Source organism: Haliotis rufescens, unplaced genomic scaffold (genome assembly GCF_023055435.1).
Source record: "Haliotis rufescens isolate VD_foot unplaced genomic scaffold, xgHalRufe1.0.p SCAF_18, whole genome shotgun sequence".
NCBI classification, from domain to species: Eukaryota; Metazoa; Mollusca; class Gastropoda; order Lepetellida; family Haliotidae; genus Haliotis; species Haliotis rufescens.
This window is the reverse complement of record NW_025963868.1, coordinates 19,063,338-19,087,327: the sequence shown is the minus strand read 5'-3', so window position 1 is coordinate 19,087,327 and position 23,990 is coordinate 19,063,338. Positions and strand designations below refer to the sequence as shown.

At 45.8% G+C, this 23,990-nt stretch overlaps 1 protein-coding gene across 2 annotated transcripts in view; it reads right to left on the bottom strand.

Annotated features, from left to right (window-relative positions):
* Positions 1–2,416: 2,416 nt before the first annotated feature.
* LOC124121022 (ectoine dioxygenase-like) overlaps positions 2,417–23,990 on the bottom strand; it is a 34,166-nt gene continuing 12,592 nt past the window's right edge. The window contains exons 5-9 of one of the 2 annotated variants that reach the window (XM_048398311.1): positions 23,181–23,272; positions 16,546–16,636; positions 14,705–14,834; positions 3,619–3,770; positions 2,417–2,775 (exon numbers count right to left, since the gene is read on the bottom strand). In XM_048398311.1, the coding sequence (XP_048254268.1) occupies positions 2,674–2,775; positions 3,619–3,770; positions 14,705–14,834; positions 16,546–16,636; positions 23,181–23,272 (567 nt within the window). In that variant the 3' untranslated portion in view covers positions 2,417–2,673. Of the gene's footprint in view, positions 2,776–3,618; positions 3,771–14,704; positions 14,835–16,545; positions 16,637–19,278; positions 19,370–23,180; positions 23,273–23,990 lie in introns of both variants that reach the window. The other variant, XM_046483962.2, reaches the window with a different exon arrangement.

The following is a 23,990-nucleotide window of genomic DNA, read 5'->3' as shown; positions in this document are numbered from 1 at the left end:
TGTGTTGTAAAGTTGCGTTGTAAACAAGATAAAAAATCTTTCTGCTATGTCTTAAAATCAATGATCATGGTATTAAAAAGGATGAAATAGATATAAATATTAATCGTTCATTTCAGAGACTTAAATGGGGGACTAGCTGAAGACTGCGATGATGTGTGAATTGCTACCTGATGATGAGTTAGATTGTGCAATTACTCGTGACGGTATCCTTTTTGCGGCTCATTGTCTTAAAATGACCTATGCCAAGCCGTACCTTGTTTCCTTACATTTCCTAACTGCAGCATAAAGAGTTGCAAACAGTTAGCTGAGTAAGAAACAAACCAGGACAACGTTACTATCCGAGTTTTCAATGCTAAACACGCAAGTCATAGGTGTACGTGTTCTAAAATAATCTAGATGGTTCTATAGGTTCTATAAGCGTCGTTTATCCATACTCACTGCTTTGAAAGGTTGAAAGGTTGCGTTTTCTATACGATCTAGGATAGCCAATTGTCCCCACATCTCTGCTTGAACTATCATTCAATTTATGTTCATCTGTTTCTGAAGCGGCCCTTCCTACCGCCCCAGACTCAACTACTTACATGCCAACGCTGTTGTATTGTCGAATGGTAAGTGAAGTACTATCCACTAAGTGTTCATAGCTTTCCGTAACGAACGCCGAGCGGTATGTTTATACAGTTTTTAAACTTCATTTGGATACATTAATCATACACTACATTTATTTAATACGAATGTGACATATTTTTCAAGATACCTAATAATTGATGTTATAATCTGATAAAATATGCATTGTTTTTGAGTTTAGCATGTTCAAGCTAACAAACGAATAAGCCGATGTTGGAACATTAAGCATAGTGTTGACTAAACCCGTGGTGACATAATCTTGTGGCACGTGGTTCTGTGCACAGGTCGCAAGTCAGTTGAAGTTAAGCAACGTCGATCTCGATGAGGAGTTGGATGGGTGACCGTGTGCGTAAACTTGGCCCCTGAGTGTTTCCAGGGTCCTTGGGTCCTGCCGAACACAACACATGTAATCGACACGCTGTACCGCACACAACCCATAAAGAACTGCCACTCCTGTTCCACCCAGCCGTACACAACTGACACCCTGTACCACCCACACCAGCCGTACACAACTGACACCCTGTATCACCCACACCCAGCCGTATACAACTGACACCTTGTACCACCCACACCAGCCGTATACAACTGACACCCTGTACCACCCACACCCAGCCGTATACAACTGACACCCTGTACCACCCACACCCAGCCGTATACAACTGACACCCTGTACCACCCACACCCAGCCGTACACAACTGGCACCTTGTACCACCCACACCCAGCCGTACACAACTGACACCCTGTACCATCCACACCCAGCCGTATACAACTGACACCCTGTACCACCCACACCCAGCCGTATACAACTGGCACCTTGTACCACCCACACCCAGCCGTATACAACTGACACCCTGTATCACCCACACCCAGCCGTATACAACTGACACCCTGTACCACCCACACCCAGCCGTACACAACTGACACCCTGTACCACCCACACCCAGCCGTACACAACTGGCCCCCTGTACCACCCACACCCAGCCGTACACATACCCAAGTAAGATCGTGGCATGCATCTATGTACTGGGGTGACACCTGGTACCTACATGTATACCCAAGTAACATCGTGGCATGCATCTATGTACTGGGGTGACACCTGGTACCTACATATATACCCAAGTAACATCGTGGCATGCATCTATGTACTGGGGTAACACCTGTGTTCTGGAACATCTAGCTACCTATGGAAGATTAATATTCTTCTTTTAATACTATTTAAATATATGAATGTGTTTAAAATAATTTTTTAAAGTTATATCACATTTTTATCAAATTAATTACTACAAAATTCTATTTATCGTCATACACATGTTTTATCGCCAAGTTGTGTTGCTCATATTTGCCACACTAAAACGCAATATAGGTAGAGTACTTGTTGCAGGACAAATAGTTGAAGTTTAGCAGGGCAAGAGGTGAACCATACCAGACGAATGCCCTCATTCTATATACTAACGGCATAAAGTAAGGGAACTGATGAAATGATAGTGGATGTGCAATGACGATAAATGTCTGTAAAATGAATTTCGGGCGTGTAGATCAATATCTGGCGTATCCACCATGTTGGGAGATACATGCACAACACATTGATAGCATACTGTTGATTAACGCCTGGAGAGTTACCCCAAGCTTGGACAAACCAGCTGTTGCAACTATCCACGCCACTGATACAATATCACCCAGGCCCTAATCTCCCTTCATCATGACAAGACTGAGGATCCTCAGTGAGCCGTGACCTTCACGGAGGGCTCTCATGTCATAGATTTGAAAATAGTCGGAAGACCACATCGAGGACAAAAGGTGGTTAATATTTATTTTAAATTAAATTACGTTGGCACTTTTTATAAGAATAAGACCTGGAATACATATTATTTGACTGAAAATAAGAACATATGACAGAAACTTGCATTTCCAGTGTAACACAGTGTAACGAAGATGTTATCACAAAGTTTGTCTTGGGTACGATATGAGTAACGGAGTGGATCATCCTGATCACGTCCGGGTATCCTGCAGGATCACGTCACCCGGGTATCTATCTAGTCGTGTGACTTCTATTTCGCAGCTTTAATCAACGTATTGTCATTGGGGTCCAGGAAGTCTTTCCCAGACATGTCCGTGACGTTAGTGCAGCTCCGGATGGCCGAGTCACACACCTGGACAACACACACGTGCAAGTATTAGTCTACTATAGTCCGTTAACCAGCATTTAGCACCCGGTGTTTCACAATTATTTTGCATTAAACACACGCACATGCGACGAGAGTTGGTTATTTAGAAATACTAGTAAACGACGAATGGGAGTTGTTTATCGTACAATAAAACACTGCAGGGTGAATAAACCATTAGGGACGATTAGTTTATTTCTTACATGAGATATCAACATTTTGTACACCCTCTTTAAGTCCATCTTATGAACAGGGGTGTTACGTTTGGTATTTCCCGTATATTCCCATAGTTCTCACATGGATTATCTGCACCTTTTCTCCCAACACCGATTGCCATATCTCGCTCACTTTTGGATGTGATCGTTCGGCCATTGCGTTTATCTGCGTTGCTAAGTATATGGCTTCATCAAGTTGCGAGTGTATGTTCGACTCTCCAGTAATGAAGTGATGATAGAACAATGGTTTATCGTGAAATAAACCACGCCTCGTTCACAAATTTTATTCAGGGGGTCATCATTATTTAAATAGGGGTAAATATATTTTAAACATGTACTTTTTACTAACATCCTGAAAAAGAAAGGATGTACGTTTGTTGATATCTCATATAAAAAATAAACAACGACCACGAGTCGTTTATTTCTCAAATAATCACCAGTTCAGACTACAAGGCGAGGCGAGGGGAGTGTTTCGACCGTTGGTGACACGGGTGGATGATTATGAACATTACACGTGTGAATGTGTGACCTTCTAGAACCAGGCACTGACTATGGATCGTGTCACTGCTGGATGTATATGTAACCCAATTCATAAACTCAGCCGCTTGTTACTTACAATGTCCAGTTTTCCACACGAGGGGAAATGGTGTTTTTTGACCGACTTATTGGAGACTTTGTTGTAGCAGGAGATGAACACCCAGCGGCGTCTGTCACTCACGTTGGGGCTGCTGGTGTGCAGGACGTTGCTGTGGAAGAAGACAGCGTCTCCTACAAACACAAGTAGTGGGGAACGATGACAGTCCGTAATGAGACTAAGCAAATAGTGGGGGAACAACAACTGTCCATAATGAGATTCTACAAATAGTGAGGAACAATGACAGTCCGTAATGAGACTCAACAAGTAGTGGGGAACAATGATAGTCCGTAGTGATATTCTACAAGTAGTAGGGGAACAATGATAGCCCGTAGTGATATTCTACAAGTAGTGGGGAACAATGACAGTCAATAATGAGACTCAACAAGTAGTAGGGGAACAATGACAGTCCGTAGTGAGATTCAACAAGTAGTGGGGAACAATGATTGTCCGTAGTGATATTCTACAAGTAGTAGGGGAACAATGATAGTCCGTAGTGATATTCTACAAGTAGTTGGGAACAATGGCCGTCCGTAGTGAGATTCTACAAGTAGTAAGGGAACAATGATAGTCCGCAGTGATATTCTACAAGTAGTGGGGAACAATGATAGTCCATAATGAGACTCAACAAGTAGTGGGGAACAATGATTGTCCGTAGTGATATTCTACAAGTAGTGGGGATCAATGATAGCCCGTAGTGAGATTCTACAAGTAGTGGGGAACAATGATAGTCCGTAGCGATATTCTACAAGTAGTAGGGGAACAATGATAGTCCATAATGAGACTCAACAAGTAGTGGGGAACAATGATTGTCCGTAGTGAGATTCTACAAGTAGTAGGGGAACAATGATAGTCCATAATGAGACTCAACAAGTAGTGGGGAACAATGATAGTCCGTAGTGATATTCTACACGTAGTAGGGAACAATGACAGTCCGTAGTGAGATTCTACAAGTAGTAGGGGAACAATGATAGTCCATAATGAGACTCAACAAGTAGTGGGGAACAATGATTGTCCGTAGTGATATTCTACAAGTAGTGGGGAACAATGATTGTCCGTAGTGATATTCTACAAGTAGTAGGGGAACAATGATAGTCCATAATGAGACTCAACAAGTAATGGGGAACAATGATTGTCCGTAGTGATATTCTACAAGTAGTGGGGAACAATGATTGTCCGTAGTGATATTCTACAAGTACTGGGGAACAATGATTGTCCGTAGTGAGATTCTACAAGTAGTGGGGAACAATGACAGTCCGTAGTGAGATTCTACAAGTAGTTGGGAACAATGACAGTCCGTAGTGAGATTCTATAAGTAGTAGGGGAACAATGATAGTCCGTAGTGAGATTCTATAAGTAGTAGGGGAACAATGATAGTCCGTAGTGAGATTCTACAAGTAGTAGGGAACAATGACAGTCCGTAGTGAGATTCTACAAGTAGTAGGGAACAATGACAGTCCGTAGTGAGATTCTACAAGTAGTAGGGGAACAATGATAGTCCATAATGAGACTCAACAAGTAGTGGGGAACAATGACAGTCCGTAGTGAGATTCTACAAGTAGTAGGGAACAATGACAGTCCGTAGTGAGATTCTACAAGTAGTAGGGGAATAATGACAGTCCGTAGTGAGATTCTACAAGTAGTAGGGAACAATGACAGTCCGTAGTGAGATTCTACAAGTAGTGGGGAACAATGACAGTCCGTAGTGAGATTCTACAAGGAGTAGGGAACAATGACAGTCCGTAGTGAGATTCTACAAGTAGTAGGGAACAATGACAGTCCGTAGTGAGATTCTACAAGTAGTAAGGGAACAATGATAGTCCGCAGTGATATTCTACGAGTAGTGGGGAACAATGATTGTCCGTAGTGAGATTCTACAAGTAGTGGGGAACAATGACAGTCCGTAGTGAGATTCTACAAGTAGTAGGGAACAATGATAGTCCGTAGTGAGATTCTACAAGTAGTAGGGAACAATGATAGTCCGTAGTGAGATTCTACAAGTAGTAAGGGAACAATGATAGTCCGCAGTGATATTCTACGAGTAGTGGGGAACAATGATTGTCCGTAGTGAGATTCTACAAGTAGTAGGGAACAATGATAGTCCATAGTGAGATTCTACAAGTAGTGGGGAACAATGACAGTCCGTAGTGAGATTCTACAAGGAGTAGGGAACAATGACAGTCCGTAGTGAGATTCTACAAGTAGTAGGGAAAAATGACAGTCCGTAGTGAGATTCTACAAGTAGTAGGGAACAATGACAGTCCGTAGTGAGATTCTATAAGTAGTGGGGAATAATGACAGTCCATAGTGAGATTCTACAAGGAGTAGGGAACAATGACAGTCCGTAGTGAGATTCTATAAGTAGTGGGGAATAATGACAGTCCATAGTGAGATTCTACAAGGAGTAGGGAACAATGACAGTCCGTAGTGAGATTCTACAAGTAGTAGGGAACAATGACAGTCCGTAGTGAGATTCTACAAGTAGTAGGGAACAATGACAGTCCGTAGTGAGATTCTACAAGTAGTAGGGGAACAATGACAGTCCGTAGTGAGATTCTACAAGTAGTAGGGAACAATGACAGTCCGTAGTGAGATTCTACAAGGAGTAGGGAACAATGATTGTCCGTAGTGAGATTCTACAAGTACTGGGGAACAATGATAGTCCGTAGTGAGATTCTACAAGGAGTAGGGAACAATGACAGTCCGTAGTGAGATTCTACAAGTAGTAGGGGAACAATGACAGTCCGTAGTGAGATTCTACAAGTAGTAGGGAACAATGACAGTCCGTAGTGAGATTCTACAAGTAGTGGGGAACAATGACAGTCCGTAGTGAGATTCTACAAGGAGTAGGGAACAATGATAGTCCGTAGTGAGATTCTAAAAGGAGTGGGGAACAATGACAGTCCGTAGTGAGATTCTACAAGTAGTAGGGAACAATGACAGTCCGTAGTGAGATTCTACAAGTAGTAGGGAACAATGATAGTCCGTAGTGAGATTCTACAAGTAGTGGGGAACAATGATAGTCCGTAGTGAGATTCTACAAGTAGTAGTGAACAATGACAGTCCGTAGTAAGATTCTACAAGGAGTAGGGAACAATGACAGTCCGTAGTGAGATTCTAAAATGAGTGGGGAACAATGACAGTCCGTAGTGAGATTCTACAAGTAGTAGGGAACAATGACAGTCCGTAGTGATATTCTACAAGTAGTAGGGAACAATGACAGTCCTTAGTGAGATTCTACAAGGAGTAGGGAACAATGACAGTCCGTAGTGAGATTCTACAAGTAGTAGGGAACAATGGCAGTCCGTAGTGAGATTCTACAAGTAGTAGGGAACAATGACAGTCCTTAGTGAGATTCTACAAGGAGTAGGGAACAATGACAGTCCGTAGTGAGATTCTACAAGGAGTAGGGAACAATGACAGTCCGTAGTGAGACTCAACAAGTAGTTGGGAACAATGACAGTCCGTAGTGAGATTCTACAAGTAGTGGGGAACAATGATTGTCCGTAGTGAGATTCTACGAGTAGTAGGGAACAATGAAAGTCCGTAGTGATATTCTACAAGTAGTAGGGAACAATGACAGTCCTTAGTGAGATTCTACAAGGAGTAGGGAACAATGACAGTCCGTAGTGAGATTCTACAAGTAGTAGGGAACAATGACAGTCCGTAGTGAGATTCTACAAGTAGTAGGGAACAATGACAGTCCTTAGTGAGATTCTACAAGGAGTAGGGAACAATGACAGTCCGTAGTGAGATTCTACAAGGAGTAGGGAACAATGACAGTCCGTAGTGAGACTCAACAAGTAGTTGGGAACAATGACAGTCCGTAGTGAGATTCTACAAGTAGTGGGGAACAATGATTGTCCGTAGTGAGATTCTACGAGTAGTAGGGAACAATGACAGTCCGTAGTGAGATTCTACAAGTAGTAGGGAACAATGACAGTCCGTAGTGAGATTCTACAAGTAGTAAGGGAACAATGATAGTCCGCAGTGATATTCTACAAGTAGTAGGGAACAATGACAGTCCGTAGTGAGATTCTATAAGTAGTGGGGAACAATGACAGTCTGTAGTGAGATTCTATAAGTAGTGGGGAACAATGACAGTCCGTAGTGAGATTCTATAAGTAGTGGGGAACAATGACAGTCTGTAGTGAGATTCTATAAGTAGTGGGGAACAATGACAGTCCGTAGTGAGATTCTATAAGTAGTGGGGAACAATGACAGTCCGTAGTGAGATTCTACAAGTAGTAGGGAACAATGACAGTCCGTAGTGAGATTCTATAAGTAGTGGGGAACAATGACAGTCTGTAGTGAGATTCTATAAGTAGTGGGGAACAATGACAGTCCGTAGTGAGATTCTACAAGTAGTGGGGAACAATGACAGTCTGTAGTGAGATTCTATAAGTAGTAGGGAACAATGACAGTCTGTAGTGAGATTCTATAAGTAGTAGGGAACAATGACAGTCCGTAGTGAGATTCTACAAGTAGTAGGGAACAATGACAGTCCGTAGTGAGATTCTACAAGTAGTAAGGGAACAATGATAGTCCGCAGTGATATTCTACAAGTAGTAGGGAACAATGACAGTCCGTAGTGAGATTCTATAAGTAGTGGGGAACAATGACAGTCTGTAGTGAGATTCTATAAGTAGTGGGGAACAATGACAGTCCGTAGTGAGATTCTACAAGTAGTGGGGAACAATGACAGTCCGTAGTGAGATTCTACAAGTAGTAGGGAACAATGACAGTCTGTAGTGAGATTCTATAAGTAGTGGGGAACAATGACAGTCTGTAGTGAGATTCTATAAGTAGTGGGGAACAATGACAGTCCGTAGTGAGATTCTATAAGTAGTGGGGAACAATGACAGTCTGTAGTGAGATTCTATAAGTAGTGGGGAACAATGACAGTCCGTAGTGAGATTCTACAAGGAGTAGGGAACAATGACAGTCCGTAGTGAGATTCTACAAGGAGTAGGGAACAATGATAGTCCGTAGTGAGATTCTATAAGTAGTGGGGAACAATGACAGTCCGTAGTGAGATTCTACAAGTAGTAGGGAACAATGACAGTCCGTAGTGAGATTCTATAAGTAGTGGGGAATAATGACAGTCCATAGTGAGATTCTACAAGGAGTAGGGAACAATGACAGTCCGTAGTGAGATTCTACAAGTAGTAGGGAACAATGACAGTCCGTAGTGAGATTCTACAAGGAGTAGGGAACAATGATAGTCCGTAGTGAGATTCTATAAGTAGTAGGGAACAATGACAGTCCGTAGTGAGATTCTACAAGTAGTAGGGAACAATGATTGTCCGTAGTGAGATTCTACAAGTAGTTGGGAACAATGACAGTCCGTAGTGGGACTCAACAAGTAGTAGGGAACAATGACAGTCCGTAGTGAGATTCTACAAGTAGTTGGGAACAATGACAGTCCGTAGTGGGACTCAACAAGTAGTGGGGAACAATGACAGTCCGTAGTGAGATTCTACAAGTAGTAAGGGAACAATGATAGTCCGTAGTGAGATTCTATAAGTAGTGGGGAACAATGACAGTCCGTAGTGAGATTCTACAAGTAGTAGGGAACAATGACAGTCCGTAGTGAGATTCTATAAGTAGTGGGGAATAATGACAGTCCATAGTGAGATTCTACAAGGAGTAGGGAACAATGACAGTCCGTAGTGAGATTCTATAAGTAGTGGGGAATAATGACAGTCCATAGTGAGATTCTACAAGGAGTAGGGAACAATGACAGTCCGTAGTGAGATTCTACAAGTAGTAGGGAACAATGACAGTCCGTAGTGAGATTCTACAAGTAGTAGGGAACAATGACAGTCCGTAGTGAGATTCTACAAGGAGTAGGGAACAATGACAGTCCGTAGTGAGATTCTACAAGTAGTAGGGAACAATGACAGTCCGTAGTGAGATTCTACAAGGAGTAGGGAACAATGATAGTCCGTAGTGAGATTCTACAAGTAGTAGGGAACAATGACAGTCCGTAGTGAGATTCTACAAGGAGTAGGGAACAATGACAGTCCGTAGTGAGATTCTACAAGGAGTAGGGAACAATGACAGTCCGTAGTGAGATTCTACAAGTAGTAGGGAACAATGACAGTCCGTAGTGAGACTCAACAAGTAGTAGGGAACAATGATAGTCCGTAGTGAGATTCTACAAGGAGTAGGGAACAATGATAGTCCGTAGTGAGATTCTACAAGTAGTAGGGAACAATGACAGTCCGTAGTGAGATTCTACAAGTAGTAGGGAACAATGACAGTCCGCAGTGAGATTCTATAAGTAGTGGGGAACAATGACAGTCCGTAGTGAGATTCTACAAGGAGTAGGGAACAATGACAGTCCGTAGTGAGATTCTACAAGTAGTAGGGGAACAATGATTGTCCGTAGTGAGATTCTACAAGGAGTAGGGAACAATGACAGTCCGTAGTGAGATTCTACAAGTAGTAGGGAACAATGACAGTCCGTAGTGAGATTCTACAAGTAGTGGGGAACAATGACAGTCCGTAGTGATATTCTACAAGTAGTAGGGAACAATGACAGTCCGTAGTGAGATTCTACAAGTAGTGGGGAACAATGACAGTCCGTAGTGAGATTCTACAAGTAGTGGGGAACAATGACAGTCCGTAGTGAGATTCTACAAGTAGTGGGGAACAATGATAGTCCGTAGTGAGATTCTACAAGTAGTATGGGAACAATGATAGTCCGTAGTGAGATTCTACAAGGAGTAGGGAACAATGACAGTCCGTAGTGATATTCTACAAGTAGTGGGGAACAATGACAGTCCGTAGTGAGATTCTACAAGTAGTAGGGAACAATGACAGTCCGTAGTGATATTCTACAAGGAGTAGGGAACAATGACAGTCCGTAGTGAGATTCTACAAGTAGTAGGGAACAATGACAGTCCGTAGTGAGATTCTACAAGGAGTAGGGAACAATGACAGTCCGTAGTGATATTCTACAAGTAGTAGGGAAGAATGACAGTCCGTAGTGAGATTCTACGAGTAGTAGGGAACAATGGTAGTCAGTAATGAGACTCAACAAGTAGTGGGGAACAATGACAGTCCGTAGTGAGATTCTACAAGTAGTGGGGAACAATGACAGTCCGTAGTGATATTCTACAAGTAGTAGGGAACAATGACAGTCCGTAGTGAGATTCTATAAGTAGTGGGGAACAATGACAGTCCGTAGTGAGATTCTACAAGTAGTAGGGAACAATGATTGTCCGTAGTGAGATTCTACAAGTAGTAGGGAACAATGATAGTCCGTAGTGAGATTCTACAAGTAGTAGGGGAACAATGATAGTCCATAGTGAGATTCTACAAGTAGTAGGGAACAATGACAGTCCGTAGTGAGATTCTACAAGGAGTAGGGAACAATGACAGTCCGTAGTGAGATTCTACAAGGAGTAGGGAACAATGATTGTCCGTAGTGAGATTCTACAAGTAGTAGGGGAACAATGATAGTCCATAATGAGACTCAACAAGTAGTGGGGAACAATGATAGTCCGTAGTGAGATTCTACAAGTAGTATGGGAACAATGACAATCCGTAATGAGACTCAACAAGTAGTAGGGGAACAATGACAGTCCGTAGTGAGATTCTACAAGTAGTGGGGAACAATGACAGTCCGTAGTGAGATTCTACAAGTAGTGGGGAACAATGACAGTCCGTAGTGAGATTCTACAAGTAGTGGGGAACAATGATAGTCCGTAATGAGACTCAACAAGTAGTAGGGAACAATGACAGTCCGTAGTGAGATTCTACAAGTAGTGGGGAACAATGACAGTCCGTAGTGAGATTCTACAAGTAGTGGTGAACAATGATAGTCCGTAGTGAGATTCTACAAGTAGTGGGGAACAATGACAGTCCGTAGTGAGATTCTACAGGTAGTGGGGAACAATGATAGTCAGTAATGAGACTCAACAAGTAGTGGGGAACAATGATTGTCCGTAGTGAGACTCAACAAGTAGTAGGGAACAATGACCGTCCGTAGTGAGATTCTACAAGTAGTGGGGAACAATGATTGTCCGTAGTGAGATTCTACAAGTAGTGGGGAACAATGACAATCCGTAGTGAGATTCTACAAGTAGTGGGGAACAATGGTAGTCAGTAATGAGACTCAACAAGTAGTAGGGAACAATGACAGTCCGTAGTGAGATTCTACAAGTAGTGGGGAACAATGACAGTCCGTAGTGAGATTCTACAAGTAGTGGGGAACAATGATAGTCCGTAGTGAGATTCTACAAGTAGTTGGGAACAATGATAGTCCGTAGTGAGATTCTATAAGTAGTGGGGAACAATGACAGTCCGTAGTGAGATTCTATAAGTAGTGGGGAACAATGACAGTCCGTAGTGAGATTCTACAAGTAGTGGGGAACAATGACAGTCCGTAGTGAGATTCTACAAGTAGTAGGGAACAATGACAGTCCGTAGTGATATTCTACAAGGAGTAGGGAACAATGACAGTCCGTAGTGAGATTCTACAAGTAGTAGGGAACAATGACAGTCCGTAGTGAGATTCTACAAGGAGTAGGGAACAATGACAGTCCGTAGTGATATTCTACAAGTAGTAGGGAACAATGACAGCCCGTAGTGAGATTCTACGAGTAGTAGGGAACAATGGTAGTCAGTAATGAGACTCAACAAGTAGTGGGGAACAATGACAGTCCGTAGTGAGATTCTACAAGTAGTGGGGAACAATGACAGTCCGTAGTGATATTCTACAAGTAGTAGGGAACAATGACAGTCCGTAGTGAGATTCTATAAGTAGTGGGGAACAATGACAGTCCGTAGTGAGATTCTACAAGTAGTAGGGAACAATGATTGTCCGTAGTGAGATTCTACAAGTAGTAGGGAACAATGATAGTCCGTAGTGAGATTCTACAAGTAGTAGGGGAACAATGATAGTCCATAGTGAGATTCTACAAGTAGTAGGGAACAATGACAGTCCGTAGTGAGATTCTACAAGGAGTAGGGAACAATGACAGTCCGTAGTGAGATTCTACAAGGAGTAGGGAACAATGATTGTCCGTAGTGAGATTCTACAAGTAGTAGGGGAACAATGATAGTCCATAATGAGACTCAACAAGTAGTGGGGAACAATGATAGTCCGTAGTGAGATTCTACAAGTAGTATGGGAACAATGACAGTCCGTAATGAGACTCAACAAGTAGTAGGGGAACAATGACCGTCCGTAGTGAGATTCTACAAGTAGTGGGGAACAATGACAGTCCGTAGTGAGATTCTACAAGTAGTGGGGAACAATGACAGTCCGTAGTGAGATTCTACAAGTAGTGGGGAACAATGATAGTCCGTAATGAGACTCAACAAGTAGTAGGGAACAATGACAGTCCGTAGTGAGATTCTACAAGTAGTGGGGAACAATGACAGTCCGTAGTGAGATTCTACAAGTAGTGGTGAACAATGATAGTCCGTAGTGAGATTCTACAAGTAGTGGGGAACAATGACAGTCCGTAGTGAGATTCTACAGGTAGTGGGGAACAATGACAGTCCGTAATGAGACTCAACAAGTAGTGGGGAACAATGACAGTCCGTAGTGAGACTCAACAAGTAGTAGGGAACAATGACCGTCCGTAGTGAGATTCTACAAGTAGTGGGGAACAATGATTGTCCGTAGTGAGATTCTACAAGTAGTGGGGAACAATGACAGTCCGTAGTGAGATTCTACAAGTAGTGGGGAACAATGACAGTCCGTAGTGAGATTCTACAAGTAGTAGGGAACAATGACAGTCCGTAGTGGGATTCTACAAGTAGTGGGGAACAATGATAGTCCGTAGTGAGATTCTACAAGTAGTGGGGAACAATGACAGTCCGTAGTGAGATTCTACAAGTAGTGGGGAACAATGACAGTCCGTAGTGAGATTCTAAAAGGAGTGGGGAACAATGACAGTCCGTAGTGAGATTCTACAAGTAGTTGGGAACAATGAAAGTCCGTAGTGAGATTCTACAAGTAGTTGGGAACAATGACAGTTCGTAGTAAGATTCTACAAGGAGTAGGGAACAATGATAGTCCATAGTGAGATTCTATAAGTAGTTGGGAACAATGAAAGTCCATAGTGAGATTCTACGAGTAGTCCCACACTCCATGAAGGTTCACATTTCAATGAACTCTCACAAACCGAAAGTCATGGCGTGACGTCATGTTTGCACTGACAGCCATACAACATGGCTGACGGCGGAAAAAATAGTTCCCGAAAACGTGAGATGACATGGGCGTATGTATGACATGAGTGTATATATGACATGAGCGTATGTATGACATGAGCATATGTATGACATGACCCAATGTATGACATTAGCGTCTGCATGATATGACCGTATGCATGACATGACCGTATGCATGACATGACCGTATGTATGGCATGTCCCTCTGTGTGACATGAGCGTATGTATAATAAGACCGTATGTATAACATGACCGAATGTATAACATTAGCGTCTGCATGACATGACCGTATGTATGACATGACCGAATGTATGACATGATAATATGTATGACATGACCGTATGTATGACAAGCCCGAATGTATGACATGACCGTATCTATGACGTATGTATGACATGAGCGTCTGTATAACATGACCGCATGTATGACGTATGTATGACATGACCGTATGCATGACATGACCGCATTTTTTACGTTTGTATGACATGAGAGTATGTGTGATATGAGCTTCTTTATGACATGATTGTATGTATGGCATGTCTGTATGTATTACATGACCGTATGTATGACATGCCAGGATGTATGACATGACCGTATGTATAACATGACCGTATGCATGACATGACCGCATGTATGATATGACCGCATGTTTGACATGGCCGTATTTATGCTGAAATTACTCAGCAGTAACATCTTGTGAAGTCTGGTTACAACCAGTGATTTACTTATATCAGTTGAGAACTTTCTGTGTAGAACTGCTTCAGTAAGTCAGTCAGTGAGAGTACACCCTGATACCGTTACTTAAAGTTACCAACGACTCCCCGGTGCATACTTCACAGCACTACTATTTCAGGTGACGTCACGTGACATGGCTCACCTGGCTGCATCTCGACGTATTTCAGTGGGAGTGCGTCTTTGATTAACTCCACCCTTGCCTCGTCCGCTCCCGTCTGGCCCGCGACTAACCCGTGATCGATGCGGCCACACTTGTGGGACCCTTCCAGAATCTGTAACAACACAGTGTGCCATGGACTGTCGTGAAGGGAGCGACAACAAAGTCACGTGCGTTCATTAAGCTACTTCAAACCTTCAGATGTCAGCCGGGTTACTAGGCCTGCTAATTGTAACAACACGGGTTTAACACACCTCGGAGACTCGACCCAGCGTCAGTGTGATGGGCGAAACCACGAACCTGCAAGTCTAACATGTTTGATTACCTCACAGTCAGCTATGTTCGGTCTATGTCACGGCGATTTGTTTAACGTCATGTAAGAAACAAACCAGACACCAAGTCACATTGCCTGATGCAGTTCTGGTCTATGTCGTGGTACACCAGGAAATGCACCCTGCTGAGCCGCCTGTTCCAGACATGTGATTGAGACAAGAACAGGGTGAAACATGTGTGGGCATTTAAACAGTGCACTGTCGGCTCTTACATGAAGAGTAGGATATTGCCACCTACCTAAAGGCAGTCCCACCCAACTCCAAACAGTCCCACCTACCTCCAGACAGTCCCACCTACCTCGAGACAGTCCCACCTATCTGCAGACAGTCCCACCTACATGTACCTGCAGATAGTCCCACTTACCTCCAGACGGTCCAACGGACCTTCAGGCAGTCACACCTACCTGCAGACAGTCCCACCTACCTCCAGACAATCCCACCTACCTCCAGACAGTCCCACCTAGCTCAGACAGTCCCGATTACCTGCAGACGGTCCCATCTATCTGCAGAAAGTCCAACCTACCGTCAGACAGTCCCATTTACCTCCAGACGGTCCCACGGACCTCCAGACAGTCATACCTACCTGCAGACAGCCTATCCTACCTGCAGACAGTCACACCTACCTGCAGACAGCCCATCCTACCTGCAGAAGTCCCAACTAGCTCAGACAGTACCACCTACCTGCAGACAGTCCCACCTACCTGCAGAGAGTCCCACCTACCTGCAGACAGTCCCACCTACCTGCAGACAGTCCCATCTACCTGCAGACAGTCCCACATACCTGCAGACAGTCCCACCTACCTGCAGACAGCCATTCTCTCGTAAACTGGCGTCCACGGCGATGAAGACACTGATCATGTCGGGGAACAGGATCCCGTTCTGGTACCAGTACCTGGGGTCATCAGACAGTAGGGTTTAAACTAGTCCCACCTACCTGCAGACAGCCCCACCTACTTGTAGACAGTCCCACCTACGTGTAGACAGTCCCACCTACCTGCAGACAGCCCCACCTACCTGCAGACAGTCCCACCTACCTGCAGACAGTCCCACCTACCTGCAGACAGCCCCACCTACCTGCAGACAGTCCCACCTACCTGCAGACTGTCCCACCTACCTGCAGACTGTCCCACCTACCTTCAGACAGTCCAATCTACCTGCAGACAGTCCCACCTACCTGCAGACACCCCCACCTACCTGCAGAAAGTCCCACCTACCTGCAGACAGCCCCATCTACCTGCAGAAAGTCCCAACTACCGTCAGACAGTCCCATTTACCTCCAGACGGTCCCACGGACCTCCAGACCGTTATACCTACCTGCAGACAGTCCCACCTACCTGCAGACAGTCCCACCTACCTGCAGACTGTCCCAACTACCTGCAGACAGTCCCACCTACCTGCAGACAGTCCCACCTACCTGCAGACAGTCCCACCTACCTGCAGACAGTCCCATCTACCTGCAGACAGTCCCACATACCTGCAGACAGTCCCACCTACCTGCAGACAGCCATTCTCTCGTAAACTGGCGTCCACGGCGATGAAGACACTGATCATGTCAGGGAACAGGATCCCGTTCTGGTACCAGTACCTGGGATCATCAGACAGTAGGGTTTAAACTAGTCCCACCTACCTGCAGACAGCCCCACCTACTTGTAGACAGTCCCACCTACGTGTAGACAGTCCCACCTACCTGCAGACAGCCCCACCTACCTGCAGACAGTCCCACCTACCTGCAGACAGTCCCACCTACCTGCAGACAGCCCCACCTACCTGCAGACAGTCCCACCTACCTGCAGACTGTCCCACCTACCTGCAGACTGTCCCACCTACCTTCAGACAGTCCAACCTACCTGCAGACAGTCCCACCTACCTGCAGACACCCCCACCTACCTGCAGACAGTCCCACCTACCTGCAGACAGTCCCACCTACCTGCAGACAGCCCCATCTACCTGCAGAAAGTCCCAACTACCGTCAGACAGTCCCATTTACCTCCAGACGGTCCCACGGACCTCCAGACCGTTATACCTACCTGCAGACAGTCCCACCTACCTGCAGACAGTCCCACCTACCTGCAGACTGTCCCAACTACCTGCAGACAGTCCCACCTACCTGCAGACAGTCCCACCTACCTGCAGACAGTCCCATCTATCTGCAGAAGGTCCCACCTACCGTCAGACAGTCCCATTTACCTCCAGACGGTCCCACGGACCTCCAGACCGTTATACCTACCCGCAGACAGCCCCACCTACCTGCAGACAGTCCCACCTACCTGCAGACTGTCCCACCTACCTTCAGACAGTCCAACCTACCTGCAGACAGTCCCACCTACCTGCAGACAGTCCCACCTACCTGCATACACCCCCACCTACCTGCAGACAGCCCCATCTACCTGCAGAAAGTCCCAACTACCGTCAGACAGTCCCATTTACCTCCAGACGGTCCCACGGACCTCCAGACCGTTATACCTACCTGCAGACAGTCCCACCTACCTGCAGACAGTCCCACCTACCTGCAGACTGTCCCAACTACCTGCAGACAGTCCCACCTACCTGCAGACAGTCCCATCTATCTGCAGAAGGTCCCACCTACCGTCAGACAGTCCCATTTACCTCCAGACGGTCCCACGGACCTCCAGACCGTTATACCTACCCGCAGACAGCCCCACCTACCTGCAGACAGTCCCACCTACCTGCAGACAGTCCCACCTACCCGCAGACAGTCCCACCTACCTGCAGACTGTCCCAACTACCTGCAGACGGTCCCACCTACCTGCAGACAGTCCCACCTACCTGCAGACAGCCCCACCTACCTGCAGACAGTCCCACCTACCTGCAGACTGTCCCACCTACCTGCAGACTGTCCCACCTACCTTCAGACAGTCCAACCTACCTGCAGACACCCCCACCTACCTGCAGACAGTCCCACCTACCTGCAGACTGTCCCAACTACCTGCAGACTGTCCCAACTACCTGCAGACAGTCCCACCTACCTGCAGACAGTCCCACCTACCTGCAGACAGTCCCATCTATCTGCAGAAGGTCCCACCTACCGTCAGACAGTCCCATTTACCTCCAGACGGTCCCACGGACCTCCAGACCGTTATACCTACCCGCAGACAGCCCCACCTACCTGCAGACAGTCCCACCTACCTGCAGACTGTCCCACCTACCTTCAGACAGTCCAACCTACCTGCAGACAGTCCCACCTACCTGCAGACAGTCCCACCTACCTGCAGACAGTCCCATCTACCTGCAGACAGTCCCACATACCTGCAGACAGTCCAACCTACCTGCAGACAGTCCCATCTATCTGCAGAAGGTCCCAACTACCGTCAGACAGTCCCATTTACCTCCAGACGGTCCCACGGACCTGCAGACCGTTATACCTACCTGCAGACAGTCCCACCTACCTGCAGACAGTCCCACCTACCTGCAGACTGTCCCAACTACCTGCAGACAGTCCCACCTACCTGCAGACAGTCCCATCTATCTGCAGAAGGTCCCACCTACCGTCAGACAGTCCCATTTACCTCCAGACGGTCCCACGGACCTCCAGACCGTTATACCTACCCGCAGACAGCCCCACCTACCTGCAGACAGTCCCACCTACCTGCAGACAGTCCCACCTACCCGCAGACAGTCCCACCTACCTGCAGACTGTCCCAACTACCTGCAGACTGTCCCACCTACCTGCAGACAGTCCCACCTACCTGCAGACAGTCCCACCTACCTGCAGACACCCCCACCTACCTGCAGACAGTCGCACCTACCTGCAGACAGCCCCATCTACCTGCAGAAAGTCCCACCTACCGTCAGACAGTCCCATTTACCTCCAGACGGTCCCACGGACCTCCAGACAGTCATACCTACCTGTAGACAGCCCATCCTACCTGCAGACAGTCACACCTACCTGCAGACAGCCCATCCTACCTGCAGACAGTCCCACATACCTGCAGACAGTCCCACATACCTGCAGACAGTCCCACCTACCTGCAGAGAGTCCCACCTATCTGCAGACAGTCCCACATATCTGCAGACAGTCCCACCTACCTGCAGAAAGTCCCACCTACCTGCAGACAGTTCCACCTACCTGCAGACAGTCCCACCTATCTGCAGACAGTCACACCTACCTGCAGACAGTCACACCTACCTGCAGACAGTCCCACCTATCTGCAGACAGTCCCACCTACCTGCAGAAAGTCCCACCTACCTGCAGACAGTCCCACATACCTGCAGACAGCCGTTCTCTCGTACACTGGTGTCCAGGGCGATGAAGACACTGATCATGTCGGGGAACAGGATCCCATTCTGGTACCAGTACCTGGGATCATCAGACAGTAGGGTTTAAACTAGTGTGCGAATCGATGGAGAGGTATGTTTAAATTTCCTTCGTGTAGAATCTCATTCCTTTGTGTTCCCCCCAGTGAACATTGCAGTATTGCTTCGGGTATAAATCATGCAGATCTACAAACACATCTATCGTTCGATGTTGAGCTCATTATTGTTCTTCGGGAAAATCAAAGAGATGAGAGCGAGCAAAACATGTCGGATGTGTACGTATGGCTTTTGTGCAAGTCCCTTTAGACCCATCTTCCCGAGGCAAGAGAGTTAGCTAACTATTAAAGTCCAGTTTCCACCCTTGCCGAATAGGCTAGAATTCCTGGGCTCGATCGAAGCGCAACCAGTGGTTATAACGAGTAACGTCCCTTCTAAGCCTCTCCTATGGACCAGTCAGATCCCACCTCTCGTTTCACTTGCATTTGTTTCAAACAAAATGGCGGCGCCCAGTCAAGACGATCTGATCGATAATCAATATCTATATTGCGATAAAACGGGTCTTACATCGCGAAGTGCATCAAATCACGCGAGTACTTTGATTAAAACATGAAAAGATCTGGAAAATATCTGTTGACAACGAAATGGCGTTGCATATGCTTTGCAAATCCTGCAATCGACCGAAATCTGCACGACAGTTTACGAACCGGATATCAATTTCGTCGCGCGATTTTGATTGGACTATGCATAGACTCGTTAGTCCAGCCAAAATGTAACTCAATAATACCAGCCTAGTTCGGCAAGGGTTGCAACTGGACTTTTATAGTCAGTTAACTCTCTTGCCTCGGGAAGATGCTTTAGATCATAGAGCACTGATGACTATACACGTTGATAACTATACTAGCTTACATCTGCGTCAAGACCCGTGAGATCCGGGGTAAAATAGGTCTTCAGCAACCCATGCTTGTCGTAAAAGGCGACTATGCTTGTCGTAAGAGGCGACTAACAGGATCGGGTGGTCAGGCTCGCTGACTTGTTTGATGCCTGTCATCGATCCCAACTGCGTGGATCGATGCTCACGCTTTCAATCACTGGATTGTCTGGTCCAAACTCGATAACTTACAGACCGCCGTAATATAGCTGGAATATTGCTGAGTTCGGCGTTAAACAACAAACCAACAACAACAACAAAACATCAAAGTCGAGGGTCCTCTTGTATCGCCTAGCATAATGACTATGAACGCAAAAGCGTGAGTATTAACAAAGCACCTTTATCCTTTTGTTTTTGTAAATCGAGAAATCACTTTCCTAAAATTGATGGCTAGATTCACTCCAGATGTCGTGTCACGATTTTCGTTCCCGCAATGGCTCGCACTTCGGCGTGCCAATGATTAAAGTCTTCGGGAACGAGCGTGAGGAGTGTGTGAAGGGTGCGGGGTACGTGCCATGTCGTAGAGAGAATTTCAAAATGTTCAAAAATTTGGCACGCATCTATTTTCGTGCCATGTGCGTGCCACTTGCGTGAACCATGCGTGAACACTGCACGAACTCGGCACGAACACTGCCGACGGTGCATGTCAATGCGTGCCATGGGAATCCACTACACGTTCTGACACGCCATGCCACGCATTGGTCATGAACTGTTCACGTTGTGGGCGCGCCTGTTCCCGCCGCGTTCATGCATACGAGCGTGTCGCGGAGTGATCGTGCGGTCGTTAGGGTGTTGTCACCAGTTGTTCACGTAATCATGAAACGCCCAGCTCACGCATAGGTCGCGCACGTCACGAACCATTCGCGCAATGCACGAACTGCTCACGAAGTGTTTACGCATTGTTCGTGAGTAGTTCCCGACCAATGAACGACGACGGCGCTCGTGTCAGTGCGTATGTAAGCGGGTCCTGGCCATTCTGCAACTTGCCAGCATACGGACAACATGCCTTACAAAGAGAAAGTCCGTAGAAGAAGGGGAAGACCAGTGCAGAAAAGACAGGAAGAGGACAGGCCAGAGACAGAGAAAGAGACAGAGATTGCAGACAGGGAGAGGGGTCTTTCTCCTCCTTCCTACTGCTCAAGTGTGGATGTTGTTCCACAGATACAACTTGAAGTTATTACAGAGACTTAAATAGAACTGTCAAGTGAAGAAGAGCCCACAATAAATCAGAGTGTCCAAGGAAGAAATTCCTGAGTTTAAGTGGACAGATGAGGGTACCATGAAATTAGCAGAATATGTAAAAGACTACCCACAGTTGTATGACAAGAGACACAAGGACTGGCTCAATGGGACACCACCCTCTGCCCTAACATCAACATACAAGAACTTATACCTAGCATCTGCAACTGCCATGAGTACAATGCTGTGGAAGCCCTTGTAATTATAATAGAGGGAGCCTGCTTTGAGTGGCTTCTTCATAGGAACGTGCTTGCCGTCCAGGGCCCCCAGACAGTTGTGGTGGTTCCATCTGGAGCTGAACATCTCAGCAACCTCCTTCCACTCTTCTTCAGTTTGGGGGCAGCTGAGCACTTCGTCCTTGAAGACCTCAATGATGGCTTTGCACACCTCTGGTAAGAACTTGCAGATTGTACTTGCTTCAACTCTGAAGCTGTACTGTGGACTTGAATAAGAATTTCCAGTGACTAGGAAGCAGAGGGTGGCAGCCAGCTTGAGTCCAACTTCAAGCGGTTCTCTCATGAATGTGGTCTCTTTCTTAAGGTGAGGGGTTAACTGCTCCACCATCTCTTGGAACAGGTCAGGTGTCATTATCAGGTAATTCCTTTAGCCTCTGTGATCTTCCTTATGGAGTCCAGTCAATAGCTGATCATAGTGTCCGAAATCATGTCTTCTAGCCAGCCATTCCCTAACCCACCCTGCCCTTGCTTTCCTTGTTCTAGTTAGGGATGTCTCTTCTTCTTTCTCATGCTCTACCTCTTGCTCTTGCTGCTTTTTCTCATGCTCTTCAAGAAGTAATAGTCCTGCAGCTGCCAGATAGAGACACCTTCTCTGTTCTGCAATAACAGTGTCTCTGGTATTCAGCATGTTGTATCGTCCACAGCGAGTCGAGGAATGAAGCGTCTCTTCTATTTGGAGTTTATTTACATACGCCAAAAACGGGATTTGAAGCGAGACAAAGCGTGACCAAAATTGCCACGACGACTTCACGCATGCGCGAAGTCGTCAGGGCAATGCGTGGAGAAGCGGGAAAACAGCGGGAACTATGCGTGTCGTGTGTGACACTGCGGGACATTGCGGTACAGTAGTCGTGAACAATGCGCGAACAATACTTAACCTATACGTAAACAAGTCGTGCCATTGCGTGTCAATGCGGCCCATTTTTGGCCGTGCGTTGCGTAGACATTGCGTAACTTATGCGTGTACAGTGTGCGAACAGGGCGCAAACGCGGCTTCACCCTTCGCTGCGTACCACCGAAATGGCGCGCCTTGCCACGACGCATTGCGCGGCATTGCAGGGACCAAAATCGTGCAAGTGTCAGGGTGGCTTAAAAAGGCCATGGTCCATGTTAGAGTGAATGTTGTTAGCAGGTTATTCCGCGGTCTCAAGCCAAAAAGTTATCCACAAAATGTGCAATTGGATTAGTTGAAAAAATATTACATTTTGGACGAGGATGAACTTGCAAGGACATCCTGATTAAACACACACTCCTTTATTACCATCCTATACGTGGGTCGTCGCAGTGCACGCATCACAGCGTCATAGAAAGACTTCATTATCACAGATCTCCCATTCTTTTAAACAATTGATCGGATTTCTTTTTGTAATTATCATCATATTCACCTTGCAAAATACGGACTAACATATATGTAGATGGCATATATCATTTAACACCATTGTCAGAATTACCCGTAGTCCTGGTGCCAGACAAACTGCCCTCCAGTCCTCGCGTCCTTCATGTTAATCTTGGAGTGGTAGTGGAACACCTCGCCTCCCAGCAACTGGCAACACAAAACAAGTCCGAGCGGGCGAGAATGTCCCTTACAGTATTCCATACCTAACTGATTAATAATCGCATGCTTGTCAAACGTAAGCAAGAGACAGACTTTTTTCCATCAGCTGTCAAAGAATGTCATGGAGACATTTTTTAATTATTTTTTTTGCTTTCACATGTTTGTTTGTTTAAAGTCGCACTCAGCAATATTCCAGCTATATGACGTCGGTCTGTAAATAATCGACTCTGGACCAGACAATCCAGTGATTAACATCATGAGCATCGATCTACGCAATTGGGATACGATGACATGTATCAACTAAGACAGCAAGGTAAGTAAGGATATGATATATGGATGAACAACTTCTTTATTACAATCAGGAGCGACGTTTCCGTGTAGGTTATCACTTGCTTGATAACGGTGTTAGAACCTACACGGAAACGTCGCTCCTAATTGTAATAAAGAAGTTGTTTATCCATATATCATATCCTTACTTACTTAGACTCCAACTTCTAAATGCCTCTCACAGAAGCAAGTCAGCGAATCTGACCACCCGATGCCGTGAGTCGCCTCTTACGACAAGCATAGTCACCTCTTACCATAAACATGGGTTTGCTGAGCACCAATTCTGACCTGGATACTCACGGATGTGTTTTTACGTGTGTTGTGTGTAGTCATAAATATCTAGGTAAGCAAGAGAAGTACATGAAATCAGAATAATATC